Source organism: Grampus griseus, assembly GCF_964374135.1.
Source record: "Grampus griseus genome assembly, chromosome: 2".
Taxonomy (NCBI): domain Eukaryota; kingdom Metazoa; phylum Chordata; class Mammalia; order Artiodactyla; family Delphinidae; genus Grampus; species Grampus griseus.
The window spans coordinates 61,184,410-61,200,446 of NC_139018.1; the positions used below are offsets into that span (position 1 = coordinate 61,184,410).

Sequence of the window (16,037 nt, forward strand, 5' to 3'; positions counted from 1 at the left end):
TTCCAATTCATTTGTCCTTTATAGTCTAAATTAAGAGACTTTATTACACAAACAGGCAAAAGAAAAAAATCATTGCTGGGCAGTATCTGTACTAACAATCAGGAAAAAAGTACACCTGAATTCTATAATAAATTAGCATTTCATTTTTCAAGTAACTCTGTATTTCAATCTTGAAAAAAAATCCTCATGGAAAATAAAATGTGCTTGTATCCAACCAAGAATAAGTTTATTTTAAAGGAGCAACTCCTAGCTTGGTTCAAAATTATTATTACAACCAAACCAGCTAAAGGAATAGGAATTTTCTCTCAAAAACTAATAAAAATAATATTTTCCACCCTTTAATAATGAATGAAATTAAACACATAAGCATTTTGTATTTACTGAAGGCATCTAAATGTTATCTGAAAGACTTTAAAACTTCACAGGAAAAAAAAACTGTAAATCAAGAAACTTCTTAATCATTACATCATTTGTACTACTTTAAGCTGTTAACATCTATGAAAACAAAAAAGTACTGCACAAAGGGAATGTGTAAAAGAAAAGTGTAATAAATGCATCTGTCACTCTGAAGAGAAAAGATTTGTCCAAACTAGTCCCTCCCAATTGCACTGGTGACATTCAAACAATAGATTGCTTTTCTTTGCCCAGATCCTGGTAGGTTCCCTGATTTATACCTCCAATGAGCAAAACTTTGTTCCTAGGATAGGGAAACATAAAATTTGAAAAGCAAAGGGCCAAGGAAATGTTTAAATACTATTTAAAATGTTTAAATACTATACAGTTATTTAAAAGAATAAATTAAAAATCAATCTCCATTGATGTGTGTCAAAAAATAAGCTGCAGAATAATGTGCACCATATGTTCTTATTTTTATAAGAAAAAACCCTATATATATATGTATGTGTACACATTTGTACTAAAGACTTAAGATAAATAGAAGGATAAACAACAAGTATCGGTTACTGTTGGTGAGTTAAAGGGGATTTAGAAGAGAATTTATTACTGTTTCCCTATGTTTCTTCTTAAAACTTGTAAAAATAAATTTTATAAAGAATCTGGTAACATTTTAATTAAAGTTTCTGTTTTGAAGTAATTGTAGATTCATATTCACTTGTAGCAAATAATACAGAGATATCCCACGTACCCTTTATCAGCTTTCCCCAATGGGAATATCATGCAAAAGTATAATACAAAATCACAGGCAGGATACTGACACTGACACAATCAAGATACAAAACATCTCCATCACCATGAGGCTTTCCCATGTCGCCTTTCTAAAGCTATACATACTTCCCTCTCACCCTCCCCTACTCCAAGCCTGTCCTCAACCCCTGGCAGCCACAAATCTATTCTCCATTCTTAGAATTTAGTCATTTTAAGAATGTTGTATAAATGGAATTATACAGTATGTAACATGTTGAGATTGGATTTTTTGCTTCAGCATAATTTTCTGGGGATTCATCCAAATTGTTGCACCTATCAATACTTTATTTCTTTTTATTACTGAGTAATATAAGACCATTTACCCCTTGAAGGACATCTGGGTTATTTCTAGTTTTTGGTTATTAAGTACTACAAGCATCTATGAACATTCATCTCAGGTTTTTGTTTGAATATAAATTTTCATTTCTCTAGGAAAAATGCACTGCTTTACCTCTGTCCCATAAATTTTGATATTTTGTACTTTTATTTTAATTTAGTTCAATTTTTTAAAATTCTCTGAGGCTTCCCCATTGACCCACGGATTATTTAGAACTCTAATGTTTAGTTCCCAAGTGTTTGGAGATTTTCTTATTAACAGTCTGTTATTAATTTCTAGTTTGATTCCATTATGAGCAGAGAACACACTCTATATGAGTCAATTCTTTTTTTTTAAACATCTTTATTGGAGTATAATTGCTTTGTAATGCTGTGTTAGTTTCAGCTGTATAACGAAGTGAGTCAGCTATACGTATACATATATCCCCATATCCCCTCCCTCTTGCGTCTCCCTCCCACCTTCCCTATCCCACCCCTCTAGGTGGTCACAAAGCACTGAGCTGATCTCCCTGTGCTATGTGGCTGCTTCCCGCTAGCTATCTATTTTACATTTGGTAGTGTACATATGTCCATGCCAATCTCTCACTTCGTCACAGCTTCCCCTTCCTCCTCCCCGTGTCCTCATGTCCATTCTCTACATCTGTGTCTTTATTCCTGTCCTGCCCCTAGGTTCTTCAGAACCATTTTTTTTTAATTCCATATATATGTTAGCATATGGTATTTGTTTTTCTCCTTCTGACTTACATCACTCTGTATGACAGACTCTAGGTCCATCCACCTCACTACGAATAACTCAATTTCGTTTCCTTTTATGGCTGAGTAATATTGCATTCTATATATGTGCCCCATCTTATTGATCCTTTCATCTGTCAATGGACACTTAGTTTGCTTCCATGTCCTGGCTATTGTAAATAGAGCTGCAATGAACATTGTGGTACATGACTCTCTTTGAATTACGGTTTTCTCAGGGTATATGCCCAGTAGTGGGATTGCTGGGTTGTATTATAGTTCTATTTTTCATTTTTTAAGGAACCTCCATACTGTTCTCCATAGTGGCTGTATCAATTTCCTTTCCAACCAACAGTGCAAGAGGGTTCCCTTTTCTCCACACCCTCTCCAGCATTTATTGTTTGTAGATTTTTTCATGATGGCCATTCTGACTGGTGTGAGGTGACACCTCATTGTAGTTTTGATTTGCATTTCTCTAATGATTAATGTTGTTGAGCATCCTTTCATGTGTTTGTTAGCAATCTGTATATCTTCTTTGGAGAAATGTCTATTTAGGTCTTTTGCCCATTTTTGGATTGGGTTGTTTTTTTGATATTGAGCTGCTTGTAAATTTTGGAGATTAATCCTTTGTCAGTTGCTTCATTTGCAAATATTTTCTCCCATTCTGAGGGTGGTCTTTTCATCTTGTTTATGGTTTCTTTTGCTGTGAAAAAGCTTTTAAGTTTAATTAAGTCCCATTTGTTTGTTTTTGTTTTTATTTCCATATCTCTAGGAGGTGGGTCAAAAAGGATCTTACGGTGATTTATGTCATAGAGTGTTCTGCCTATGTTTTCCTCTAGGAGTTTTATAGTGTCCGGCCTTACATTTAGGTCTTTAATCCATTTTGAGGTTATTTTTGTGTATGATGTTAGGGAGTGTTCCAATTTCATTCTTTTACATGTAGCTGTCCAGTTTTCCCAGCACCACTTATTGAAGAGGCTGTCTTTTCTCCATTGTATATTCTTACCTATTTTATCAAAGATAAGGTGACCATATGTGCATGCGTTTATCTCTGGGCTTTCTATCCTGTTCCATTGATCTATATTTCTGTTTTTGTGCCAGTGCCATACTGTCTTGATTACTGTAGCTTTGTAGTATAGTCTAAAGTCCAGGAGCCTGATTCCTCCAGCTCCGTTTTCTTTCTCAAGATTGCTTTGGCTATTATGGGTCTTTTATGTTTCCATACAAATTGTGAAATTTTTTGTTCTAGTTCTGTGAAAAATGCCACTGGTAGTTTGATAGGGATTGCATTGAATCTGTAGATTGCTTTGGGTACTATAGTCATTTTCACAATGTTGATTCTTCCAATCTAAGAACATGGTATATCTCTCCATCTGTTTGTATCATCTTTAATTTTTTTCATCAGTGTCATAGCTTTCTGCACACAGGTCTTTTGTCTCCTTAGGTAGGTTTACATCTAGGTATTTTATTCTTATTGTTGCAATGGTAAATGGGAGTGTTTCCTTTATTTCTCTTTCAGATTTTTCATCATTAGTGTATAGGAATGCAAGAGATTTCTGTGCATTAATTTTGTATCCTCCTACTTAATCAAATTCATCGATTAGCTCTAGTGGTTTTCTGGTAGCATCTTTAGGATTCTCCATGAAGAGTATCATGTCTTCTGCAAACAGTGACATCTTTACTTCTTCTTTTCCGATTTGGATTCCTTATATTACTTTTTCTCTGATTGCTGTGGCTAAAACTTCCAAAACTACGTTGAATAGTAGTGGTGAGAGTGGACAACTTTGTCTTGTTCTTGACCTTAGAGGAAATGGTTTCAGTTTTTCACCATTGAGAACAATGTTGGCTGTGGGTTTGTCATATATCGTCTTTATTATGTTGAGGTAAGTTCCCTCTGTGCCTACTTTCTGGAAGGTTTTTATCATAAATGGGTGTTAAATTTTGTCAAAAGCATTTTCTGCATCTATGGAGATGATCATATGGTTTTTCTCCTTCAATTTGTTAATATGGTTTATCACATTGATTGATTTGCATATACAGAAGAATCCTTGCATTCCTGGGATAAACCCCACTTGAACCTGATGTATGATCCTTTTTATTTGCTGCTGGATTCTGTTTGCTAGTATTTTGTTGAGGATTTTTGCATCTATGTTCATCAGGGATATTGGCCTGTAGTTTTCTTTCTTTGTGACACCTTTGTCTGATATTGGTATCAGGATGATGGTGGCCTCGTAGAATGAGCTTGGGAGTGTTCTTCCCTCTGCTATATTTTGGAAGAGCTTGAGGAGGATAGGTATTAGCTCTTCTCTAAATGTTTGATAGAATTTGCCTGTGAAGCCATCTGGTCCTGGGCTTTTGTTTGTTGGAAGATTTTTAATCACAGCTGCAATTTCAGTGCTTGTAATTGGTCTGTTTATATTTTCTATTTCTTCCTGGTTCAGTCTCAGAAGGTTGTGTTTTTCTAAGAATTTGTCCATTTCTTCCAGGTTGTCCATTTTATTGGCATATAGTTGCTTATAGTAATCTCTCATGATCCTTTGTATTTCTGCAGTGTCAGTTGTTACTTCTCCTTGTTCATTCCTAATTCTATTGAGTCTTCTCCCTTTTTTTCTTGACGTGTCTGGCTAAAGGTTTATCAATTTTGTTTATCTTCTCAAAGAACCAGGTTTAGTTTTACTGATCTTTGCTATTGTTTCCTTCATTTCTTTTTCCTTTACTTCTGATCTGATCTTTATGATTTCTTTCCTTCTGCTTTGGGGTTTTTTTAATCTTCTTTCTCTAACTGCTTTAGGTGTAAGGTTAGGTTGTTTATTTGAGATGTTTCTTGTTTCTTGAGGTAGGATTGTATTGCTATAAGCGTCCCTCTTAGAACTGCCTTTGCAGCATCCCATAGGTTTTGGGTCGTCGTGTTTACATTGTCATTTTTTTCTAGGTATTTTTTGACCTCCTCTTTGATTTCTTCAGTGATCTTTTGGTTGTTTAGTAGTGTATTATTTAGCCTCCATGTGTTTGTATTTCTTACAGATTTTTTCCTGTAATTGATATCTAGTCTCATAGCGTTGTTGTCAGAAAAGATAACCTGATACGATTTCAATTTTCTTATATCTACCAAGGTTTGATTTGTGACCCAAGATATGATCTATCCTGGAGAATGTTCCATGAGTGCTTGAGAAGAAAGTGTATTCTGTTGTTTCTGGATGGAATGTCCTATAAATATCAATTAAGTCCATCTTGTTTAATGTATCATTTAAAGCTTGTGTTTCCTTATTTATTTTCATTTTGGTTGATCTGTCCATTGGTGAATGTGGGATGTTAAAGTCCCCTACTATTATTGTGTTACTGTCAATTTCCCCTTTTATGGCTGTTAGCATTTGCCTTATGTATTGAAGTGCTCCTATGTTGGGTGCATAAATATTTACAACTGTTATATCTTCTTCTTGGATTGAGCCCTTGGGCATTATGTAGTGTCCTTCTTTGTCTCTTATAATAGTCTTTATTTTAAAGTCTATTTTGTCTGATATGGGAATTGCTACTCCAGCTTTCTTTTAATTTCTATTTGCATGGAATATCTCTTTCCATCCCTTCACTTTCATTCTGTATGTGTCCCTAGGTCTGAAGTGGGTTTCTTGTACACAGCACATATATGGGTCTTGGTTTTGTATCCACTCAGCCAGTCTGTGTCTTTTGGTTGGAGCATTTAATCCATTTACATTTAAGGTAATTACCGATATATATGCGCTTATTCGCATTTTCTTAATTGTTTTCGATTTGTTATTGTAGGTCTTTTCCTTCTCTTGTGTTTCCTGCCTAGAGAGGTTTCTTTAGCATTTGTTGTAAAACTGGTTTGGTGGTGCTGAATTCTCTTAGCTTTTGCTTGTCTGTAAAGCTTTTGATTTCTCTGATGAATCTGAATGAGATCCTTGCTGGGTAGAGTAATCTTGGTTGTAGGTTTTTCCCTTTCATCACTTTAAATATGTCCTGCCACTTCCTTCTGGCTTGGAGAGTTTCTGCTGAAAGATCAGCTCTTAACATTATGGGGATTCCCTTGTATGTTATTTGTTGTTTTTCCCTTGCTTTTTTTTTTTTTTTTTTTTTGCTGTACGCGGGCTTCTCACTGTTGTGGCCTCTCCCGTTGCAGAGCACAAGCTCCGGACGTGCAGGCTCAGCAGCCATGGCTCACGGGCCCAGCCGCTCCGCAGCACATGGGACCTTCCCAGACCGGGACACGAACCTGTGTCCCCTGCATTGGCAGGCGGACTCTCAACTACTGCGTCACCAGGGAAGCCTCTCCCTTGCTGTTTTCAATATTTTTCTTTGTATTTAATTTTTGATAGTTTGATTAATATGTGTCTTGATGTGTTTCTCCTCGGATTTATCCTGTATGGGCCTCTCTGCGTTTCCTGGACTTGATTGACTATTTCCTTTCCCATATTAGGGAACTTTTCAACTATAATCTCTTCAAATATTTTCTCAGTCCCTTTCTTTCTCTCTTCTTCTGAGACCTCTATGATTTGAATGTTGGTGCATTTAATGTTGTCCCAGAGGTCTCTGAGACTGTCCTCAATTCTTTTCATTCTTTTTTCTTTAATCTGCTCTGTGGTAGTTATTTCCACTATTTTATCTTCCAGGTCACTTATCTGTTCTTCTGCCTCAGTTTTTCTGCTATTGATTCCTTCTAGAGAATCTTTCATTTCATTTATTGTGTTGTTCATCATTTTTTGTTTGCTCTTTAGCTCTTCTAGGTCCTTGTTAAACGTTTCTTGTATTTTCTCCATTCTATTTCCAAGATTTTGGATCATCTTTACTATCATTACTCTGAATTCTTTTTCAGGTAGACTGCCTACTTCCTCTTCATTTGTTTGGGCTGGTGGGTTTTTACCTTGCTCCTTCATCTGCTCTGTGTTTCTCTGTCTTCTCATTTTGCTTACTGTGTTTGGGGTCTCCTTTTTGCAGGCTGCAGGTTTGTAGTTCCCTGTGTTTTTGGTGTCTGCCCCCAGTGGCTAAGGTTGGTTCAGTGGGTTGTGTAGGCTTCCTGGTAGAGGGGACTGGTGCCCGTGTTCTGGTGGATGAGGCTGGATCTTGTCTTTCTGGTGGGCAGGACCACATCCGGTGGTGTGTTTTGGGGTGTCTGTGAGCTTATTATGATGTTAGGCAGCCTCTCTGCTAATGGGTGGGGTTGTGTTCCTGCCTTGCTAGTTGTTTGGTCTAGGGTTTCCAGCACTGTAGCTTGCTGGTCTTTGAGTGGAGGTGGGTCTTAGTGTTGAGATGGAGATCTCTGGGAGAGCTTTCGCCATCTGATATTACGTGGAGCCGGGAGGTCTCTGGTTGACCAATGTCCTGAACTCAGCTCTCCCACCTCAGAGGCACAGGCCTGATACCTGGCCAGAGCACCAAGACCCTGTCAGCCACACAGGTTTTGGGAAGTCTGAGCAACCAAACCAAAAAACAAATCCACCAATGATAACAAGCGCTAGAAACCATACTAAAAAAAAAAAAAACAGACAGAACCCTAGGACAAATGGTAATAGCAAAGCTATACAGACAAAATCACACAGAGAAGCATAGGCATACACACTCACAAAAAGGAGAAAAAGGAAAAAATATATATATATCTATATATAAAAAAAAGAAAGAGTGTAACCAAATCAATAAACAAATCCACCAATGATAATAAGCTCTAAGTACTAAACTAAGATAAACACAAAACCAGAAACGAATTAGACCCAGAAAGCAAACCCCAAGTCTACAGTTGCTCCCAAAGTCCACCGCCTCAATTTTGGGATGATTCGTTGTCTATTCAGGTATTCCACAGATGCAGGGTACATCAAGTTTATTGTGGAGGTTTAATCCGCTCCTCCTGAGGCTGCACAGTGAATTTTCCTTTCTCTTCTTTGTTCACACAGCTCCTGAGGTTCAGCTTTGGATTTGGGCCCCCTCTGTTTGTAGGTCACCTGAGGGCATCTGTTCCCCACCCAGACAGGATGGTGTTAAAGTAGCAGCTGATTAGGGGGCTCTGGCTCACTCAGGCCAGGGGTTGGGAGGGGTACGGATGTGGCACAAGCCTACGGTGGCAGAGGCCAGCGTGATGTTGCACCAGCCTGAGGTGCGCTGTGTGTTGTCCCAGGGAAGTTGTCCCTTGATCACAGGACCCTGGCAGTGGCAGGCTGCACAGGCTCCCGGAAGGGGAGGTGTGGATAGTGACCCGTGCTTGCACACAGGATTCTTGGTGGCTGAAGCAGCAGTGCTAGCATTTCATGCCTGTCTCTGGTGTTCGTGCTGATAGCCACAGCTCATGCCCGTCTCTGGAGCTTGTTTAGGTGGTGCTCTGAATCCCCTCTCTTCACACACCCCAAAACAATGGTCTCTTGCCCCTTAGGCAGTTTCAGACTTTTTCCCAAACTCCCTCCCAGCTAGCTGTGGTGCACTAGCCCCCTTCAGGCTGTGTTCATACCGCCAACCCCAGTCCTCTCCCTGGGATCTGACCTCCAAAGCCAGAGCCTCAGCTCCCAGCCCCCACCCACCCCAGCAGGTGAGCAGAGAAGCCCCTCAGGCTGGTGAGTGCTGGTCAGCACTGATCCTCTGTGCGGGAATCTCTCTGCTTTGCCCTCTGCACCCCTGTTGCTGCACTCTCCTCCATGGCTCCAAAGCTTCCCCCCCCCAGCCACCCCCCATCTCCGCTCTTGAAGGGGTTTCCTAGTGTGTGGAAAAATTTCCTCCTTCACAGCTCCCTCCCAGAGGTGCAGGTCCCATCCCTATTCTTTTGTCTCTGTTTTTTCTTTTTTCTTTTGCCCTACCCAGGTACGTGGGGAATTTCTTGCCTTTTGGGAAGTCTGAGGTCTTCTGCCAGCGTTCAGTAGGTGTTCTGTAGGAGTTGTTCCACATGTAGATGTATTTCTGATGTGTCTGTGGGGAGGAAGATTATCTCCACGTCTTACTCCTCTGCCATCTTGAAGGTCTCCCCTGATGTCAATGCTTTTCAACTTACTGACGTTCATTTTTATGAACCAGATATGGTCTTAGTATATGTCACATGGACAGTGACAAAAATGTGCCTTCTGCTGCCGTTAGGTGCAGTGTTCTAAAAATGTACATTCGATCCTGATGTTTGATGGTATTGTTGAGTTCTATATTCTTGGGAAATTTCTATCTAGTTTTCTATCAATTGTTGAAAGAAGGGTGTTGACATCTTCAACTATGTAGATTCATCTATTTCTCCTTTCAGTTTTTACTTCACATATTTTTTCAGCTCTGTTGTTTGGTTCATACAAATTTAGGATTGCTTTGTCTTCTTAATGGATTGAACCTTTTATCATATTATAATGCCCATTGTGTCTCTAGTAATTTTCTTTGTTCTGAAGTCTACTTTAACTGAAATTAATATAGCCCCTCCTATTTTCTTTTGAAGAAGGTGTGCCTGATGTTTTTTCATGCTTTATTTTAAACCTGCCTATATCATTATACTGGAAGTATGTTTCTTGTAAACAATATATAGTTGTGTTATATATGGAATCCACTTGCCAATCTCTGCTTTCAATCAGTATATGTAGACCATTTACCTTTAATGTTGCTATCGATATATTTGAGTTTGAAACTGCTTCCTTATTTCTTGTTTTCTTTTTATTCTCTGCTTTTTGCTTATGTTTACTTTTTACCTGCCTTCCTGTGGGTTACTTAAAATTTTTTAATTCTATTTTGATTTATCTATAATGTTTTTTGAGTGAATCTCTTTGTATAGCTTTTTTGGTCATTGCTCCAGATAGTACATTATATATACATAACTTATTACAGTCTACTGGAATTGTTATTTTCCAATTACAGTGAACTATAGAAACCATATTCCTTTTATATCTATTTACCTTCCCCTATTTATAATTGTCTTAAATATTTCCTCTACATACATTTAAAATCACATCAAACAGCCTTATAATTTTAGCATCAACCATCAAATACATTTGAAAAGCTCAGGAGAAGGAATGCCTATTGTATTTAGCCATAGTTTTTGCTTATTATATTCTTTCTTTCTTCCTGGTGTTTGTTCCAAGTCTTTTCTTCTAATCATTCCTTTCTGTTTAGAGAACTTCCTTTAGTCATCCTTTTAGGGTAAGACTGCAAGTGACAAATTCTCTTAGCTTTCCTTCATCTGAGAATGTCTTGATTTTCCCTACATTCTTGAAGGATAATTTGCCTAGATACAGAATTTTGGGTGGACAGTTCTTTTCTTTCAGCATTTGAAAATGCTGTGCCAATCCTTCTGGCCTCCATGGTTTCCAGTGAGAAATCCCGTCATTCAAGTTGCTTTTCCCTATCCGTAACACATTGTTTCTCTCTCATTGCTTTCAAAGACTTTTTCTTTTTCTTTAGTTTTCAAAAGTTTGACTATTACATGTTTTGGTGTGGATTCCTTTGGGTTTCTTTGGTTTGGGCTTTTGTCATTTTCCAGAACTTTGATGGCAGGAAGGTTAGATCTTCTGTTATAGTCCCACAAGTCCCTGAGGCTCTATTTTTTTCCCCCAGTCTATTGTCTCTCTATTGTTCAGACTGAGAAAATTGTATTGTTCCATCCTTGTGTTCATTGATTCTTTCCACTATCTCCCCTCCGTTCAGTTTTTGAGCCATCCATTGAGTTTTATTTCAATTACTGTATTTTTTAGTTCTAAAATTTTTCTTTGGTTCTCTTTATATGTTCTGTTTCTTTACTGAGACTTTCTATTTCTCTGCTAAGACTTTCTCTTTTTCTCATTGTTCCAAGTGTGCTCATTATTATTGCTCATTGGGGCTTTTTTTTTTTTTTTTTTTTTTGAGGGCCTCTTTAAAATCTTTGTCAGATAATTCTAACATCTCAGTCATCTCAGTGTTGGTATTCATTGTCTTTTTTTATTCCAAGTCTAAATGTTCTCAGTTCTTGGTATAAGTGATTTTCTATTGAAACCTGGACATTTGGGGTATTATGAGAGTCTGGATCTTATTTAAACATTCCTCTGAAACTGCTCTAGTAGGGGCAGTAGGAGGAGGGCCAAGGCTGCCTCATTACTGCCAGGTAGGGGTAGTGGTCCAAATTCCCAGCTTGGTCTCCACTGGCACCAGAGGTAAGGGGCTCCCTGCTATTGCTGGGCGGGAGTAGGAGTTCTGGCCCCCCACTAGGCCTCTACTGATACCATCCTGGTGGGGAGGGACAGAAGTCTCTCATTACCGTTCCCTACAAGGCGTCCAGTGACACTAAGGGGGCAGGGGGGGTGGGTAGGGTAGCCTCTTTACTGCCAGGCAGTGTTGAAAGTCTTGACTCTCCACTAACACCACATCATTAGGGAAGGAGTTGGGGTACCTTGTTTCAGCCTGGTAAGAGTGGAAGTTTAGGCTCCCCCCTCAGCCCTGGCTGGCAGGGGTGGGGATAGGGCCATAGGTTTTTCTGTGGTGTTTGACTAAAGTAGCACAGTTATTGTCTAAAAGTTTCATCTTGCTAGGCTGCCCCTTTCTTGATCCTTAGCTACAGAGAGCAGGCTTTGGCTGGGGCTTTTTCTGTCTGCACCCATTGGCATTCTTAGGTTGCCAGCTTCTTTAGCTCCAAATCTGGCAGACATGAGACCAAAAAAAAACCTGAGAACTCATCAGGTTATGTGATTCCTTGGATCCCAAAGTCCCTAGCCAGTCTGCTTCTCTCCACCTTTTGGAGTCTTCTCATGTTTGTTTTATAAATAACATCTAAGGTTTGTACTTAGTTGTACTTAGCAGGAAGAAGAGGCAAAAGTACATCTATTTCATCTTCCCTAAAGTTAAAGGCAGGCATAAGTTTTATGATAAAACATTTGCTTGTGAGCTATACATTATTTGTTTAAAGAAGACCTTGGGACATGAATTCCCTCTTACGTGGGTCATGTTAAGCCATTTTTCTTTTGAGCTATATGGCCAAAAACAACTACACATGACAGAAGCCAGGAAGGGCTGATTCCTTCATCCTCAATTAATATCTGGAAGGTAGTCTCTGAACTTCAGTCTCATATAATTAGAATGTATTTTGTGAGTGATAGTATTGAACTCCTCAGTAAAACAAACATAGGACCTTATAACATTTCTATCCCTCCTGCCATAGTGTATGCATACTGTTTAAGACAGTAGTTCCTAACTAGATGGGAGGTTAAAAGGGGAGCAATTTTGCCCTTCTCCCCAGGGTCTCATTCAGCAACATCTAGAGATATTCCAATTGTTATGACTTGGTGGTGGGGAGGGTGACGAGAGGATCATACTACTGGCATCTACTGGGTAGAGGCCAGGGATAATTCTAAACATCCTACAATTACAGGACAGCCACCCACAAAGAAGGATTATTCAAACAAAAAGTTAAGTGCCAAGGTTGAGAAACCCTGGTTTAGATGTTTGACCTACATTTGACAGCTGAGTTTCATCTTTAGATATTCTGTGCACCTTTTGGCCTATGTAATTGTTTGTGGAATAGGTCTGAAAGGGCTCTGCCCAAACTCTAAACAGAGACAGCACACCCTGCCAGGACTGTCTTATCCTTTGGCTTTCCCTCCGGGGACTGGCTCCAAATTAAGATGTCTGAAGTAAAGAACCATATTCCTTGCTTATCATGGAGAGAACATTGTTTATATAAACTCCAAATGTTTAAAACAAGTGTCCTTATTGTAATCTTAAGAATTTTTAAAATCATAATTTAGATACCACTTTTTACGCTTGCATTCTCATCGCTTTCTCTTACCTACCCAGCCATAGCCATTTCGACAAATTCCCCATTGTTCTCTTCTCACCCTAATAAAACTTCTGAAACCAAGATAATGCAAAGCTCCATCTTCTGGAATTGTTGGGTGGGGGGCAGGCAGAGGCAAAGTTTTAAAAGCAAGAACAAAATCTAGCTACACAAAAAAATCAATACAATGGAAGGCAGGATGGGACTGAGGCATTTGAAACTGGCCAAGTCTTACAATGCGGGGCTAGTTAGTGACCCTGGCTTCTGACCCTAATCCTTCAGGCCACTCTCCTACATAAAACAATTCAGGTAACTGAAGCACCAGAAAAGGATACACAAGAGAAATGGAATACCAGAAAGAACAGAATTCACTGTCCCAGGGCCCATTCGTCACTGATACACTCCCTTCTTATATTCTATTCTATTTGAACCCTTCAAAATGTACTTTCTCTATGGGGCCTTGCTCTAAAAGTGTAACTTTCCCCAACTGTACAGGACCTCGAGCCAGCTTCTAATATAGGCCCCTCTTCATGTCACATGCCTTGACTATGTCACAGAGTTCTTCTCACAGGGGCAGGCAATGAGGCTTTGTTCTCTCCATTGAGGCTCTCCAGTGTGCATCCCTGATTCATTTTCTGTTAGGCCCACAGAAAACCTAATTAGAAATACCCATTTTGAAACGGCCTGAGCAGTCACACTGATCTTGTTCAGTAACCGTATCGAGGTATGGGTCTTAACTGAAAACATTTGTCCCATTCTGCCGACAAACATTAGGTCAAAGACTACACTGGGGACTCTTGTCCTTACACGTTTTTGTTTCCCTAATGGGCTTTAGGATCACATTCCTTAAATCACAGCCAAGAGTATATTCTGGGCTGAAACTATTTTAAAGACATAATGTGGCAGCAGTATTCTGTGTACTAACAAGAGGTTTGGAGCTGCAGCCAAGAACAGTAATAGAATCTTCTTCCCCCCTAAGTGCCATTCTCATTACCATTCTCAAAAAAAAAAAAACTCTCTCTCTCTCTCTCTCTCTGTCCTTTCCTCCTTCCCTTCTTCCCTCCCTCTCTCCCTCTCTCTCTTTCTGTGTGGGACTCAGATTCCCCTGCTATTATTTTTACTTTGAAGGTCCCTGTCAAGGCAAAGTCTATATAATGAACAAAATATCTTAAACTATGACCCTATCTAGCTTTGCTCCCTGCTGGGGACGACACATCACAATCAACAAATAGCCAGCCCTGGCATGGTTCCAGTCTACTCTCTGGGGTGTGACCGGCTGGGATGGAATCCCAGCTCTGCTCTGCCTTAGTTGCAGGACTGTGAGCCAATCCTCTTAACCTCACGAAAGCCAGGAAGCCTCTTATGTAAAATGGGGCTCTCATGGGTACCCACCTGATGGGGTTGTCATTGGGACAAATAATAACTTATAGTCTCTATAATTGGGAAGACCTAGAAAGTAAATTTTTTAAAGATATTTTAGGAGAACAGTTTTCACTGAAAATAGTACAGAACTCATAAATTCAACTTATTAGTAATATACTGATCTTCTTAAGATATAGATTCACTGTTAATAAACTGTACAGAAAAAGACTCTTTCATATAAAACATCTGCTAAATCAATACTAAATAATCACAAAGACTTTGAAAGGAAAGGTTACCAGTGATGCATTACTCAGGTCTAAAAACTAATGTTCTTTGTACCAGTTTTTGAAATATGCTCTCAATTATTTTCACTTTTTAAAGAGGATATACTCCCTCGATGGAAAATTCAAAGAACCTGAATAACACCCCAGCGTTTTGTCTAGCTTATAACACACCACATGCACTTATTTTATGTTTGTATCCTTAAGTTACATTTACCCAGGAGAAATACTACTCTCCTTTTGGGTCACCTACTTCCATTTTAATGTCGTAGTTCTGGCCGAGGACGCTCTGGATGAGCTCTTTGATGCTCGGGTTGGAGGCCTGCTGGGCCTCGGACTGAAGCGGGGCGATGATCTCGATGGATGCCGGGATCGCTCGCACGGGCTGCGGGTCCTGCGGGGCGGCCTCCCGCGCGTCACTCGGCGGATCGCTCTCGCGGTCGGTTTTGGAAACCGACACGGGGGCTTCCCGCGACTCGCCGCGCGAGCCCTCGCGCAGGAAGCGGGTGTGAATTCTCACTTCACTCCGCCGGCCGGCCGCCTCCGAGTCTCCCTCGTCTCCGGACAGGGAGCCGCCCTTCGTCTCTCTGGCCTTGCGGGCCTCCGCGAGCCGAGCCGGCTCCTGGCTCGCGTCGCGGCCCCCGGCCGGGTCGAGGACCGGCTTGGAGCCCGCGGGCCGTGGGCTCCTGGCGCCCTGGTGCGCCCGGACCTTCCCCCTGGGCGCAGGTGGCGGCATCAGGACCACGGGTCTGGACGTGCCCGCCCTGGAGGCGATGACCGGCGGCTTCTTCTGGGGCCAGTGCCGGAGGAACACGGAGCTCCGCAAGTAGAAGTCCTGGGGGCAGAAGGGCTGGGTCTTCCCGGAAGCGGCCGCCTCGCTCGGGCCCCGGGGCCGCGCTGCGCCTCGGGGCGCCGGCTGCGGGAGGGCCGCATCGAGGGGCGCACGGCCTTTGGCCCGAGGGGAGTCTGGTGGCTTTTGGGGTCCGGCGCGGGAAACGCTCCACTTCCCCCCATGCCGGGCCGGACCGGGGACCCGGAGGCCGAAAACAGGGACTTCACCCACAGCCGGCTTGGAGGCCAACTTCTCCTTGAATCGGAGAAATTCCTTTTTAGTCTCCTTGTGAACCTTCTCAATCTCTTTAAAGATGTACGATTCTTCTTTGTATTTCAGTCCAAAGTGCTTAGAAATCGTGGACATCTGGACTAATTTGTCCTGTGAAATAACAGTAAATTAATATTATACATATATACATGAAAACTACTGATAAACAAAATTCCAGCTCAGAAAAGCTTCTCATGGTAGAGCGCTCACTGTGCTTGCTGAAGCACGATGGGTAGTATTCGTTTATATCATTTTAAGTCCAACTATTGGCCTTTTCACAGGAATAATGAAAAACCTTTAAATCAGTAACATTTTCACAGTG

At 40.6% G+C, this 16,037-nt stretch overlaps 1 protein-coding gene across 1 annotated transcript in view; it reads right to left on the reverse strand.

Moving 5' to 3' along the window:
• Window positions 1–15,811, reverse strand: part of TTC6 (tetratricopeptide repeat domain 6) — a gene marked incomplete at both ends in the record, with an annotated part of 196,312 nt that extends 180,501 nt beyond the window's left edge. The window contains one exon of the mRNA XM_082649376.1: window positions 14,867–15,811. Within this exon, the coding sequence (XP_082505502.1) occupies window positions 14,867–15,811 (945 nt within the window). The remainder of the gene's footprint in view (window positions 1–14,866) is intronic.
• Between the last annotated feature and the right edge of the window lie 226 nt (window positions 15,812–16,037).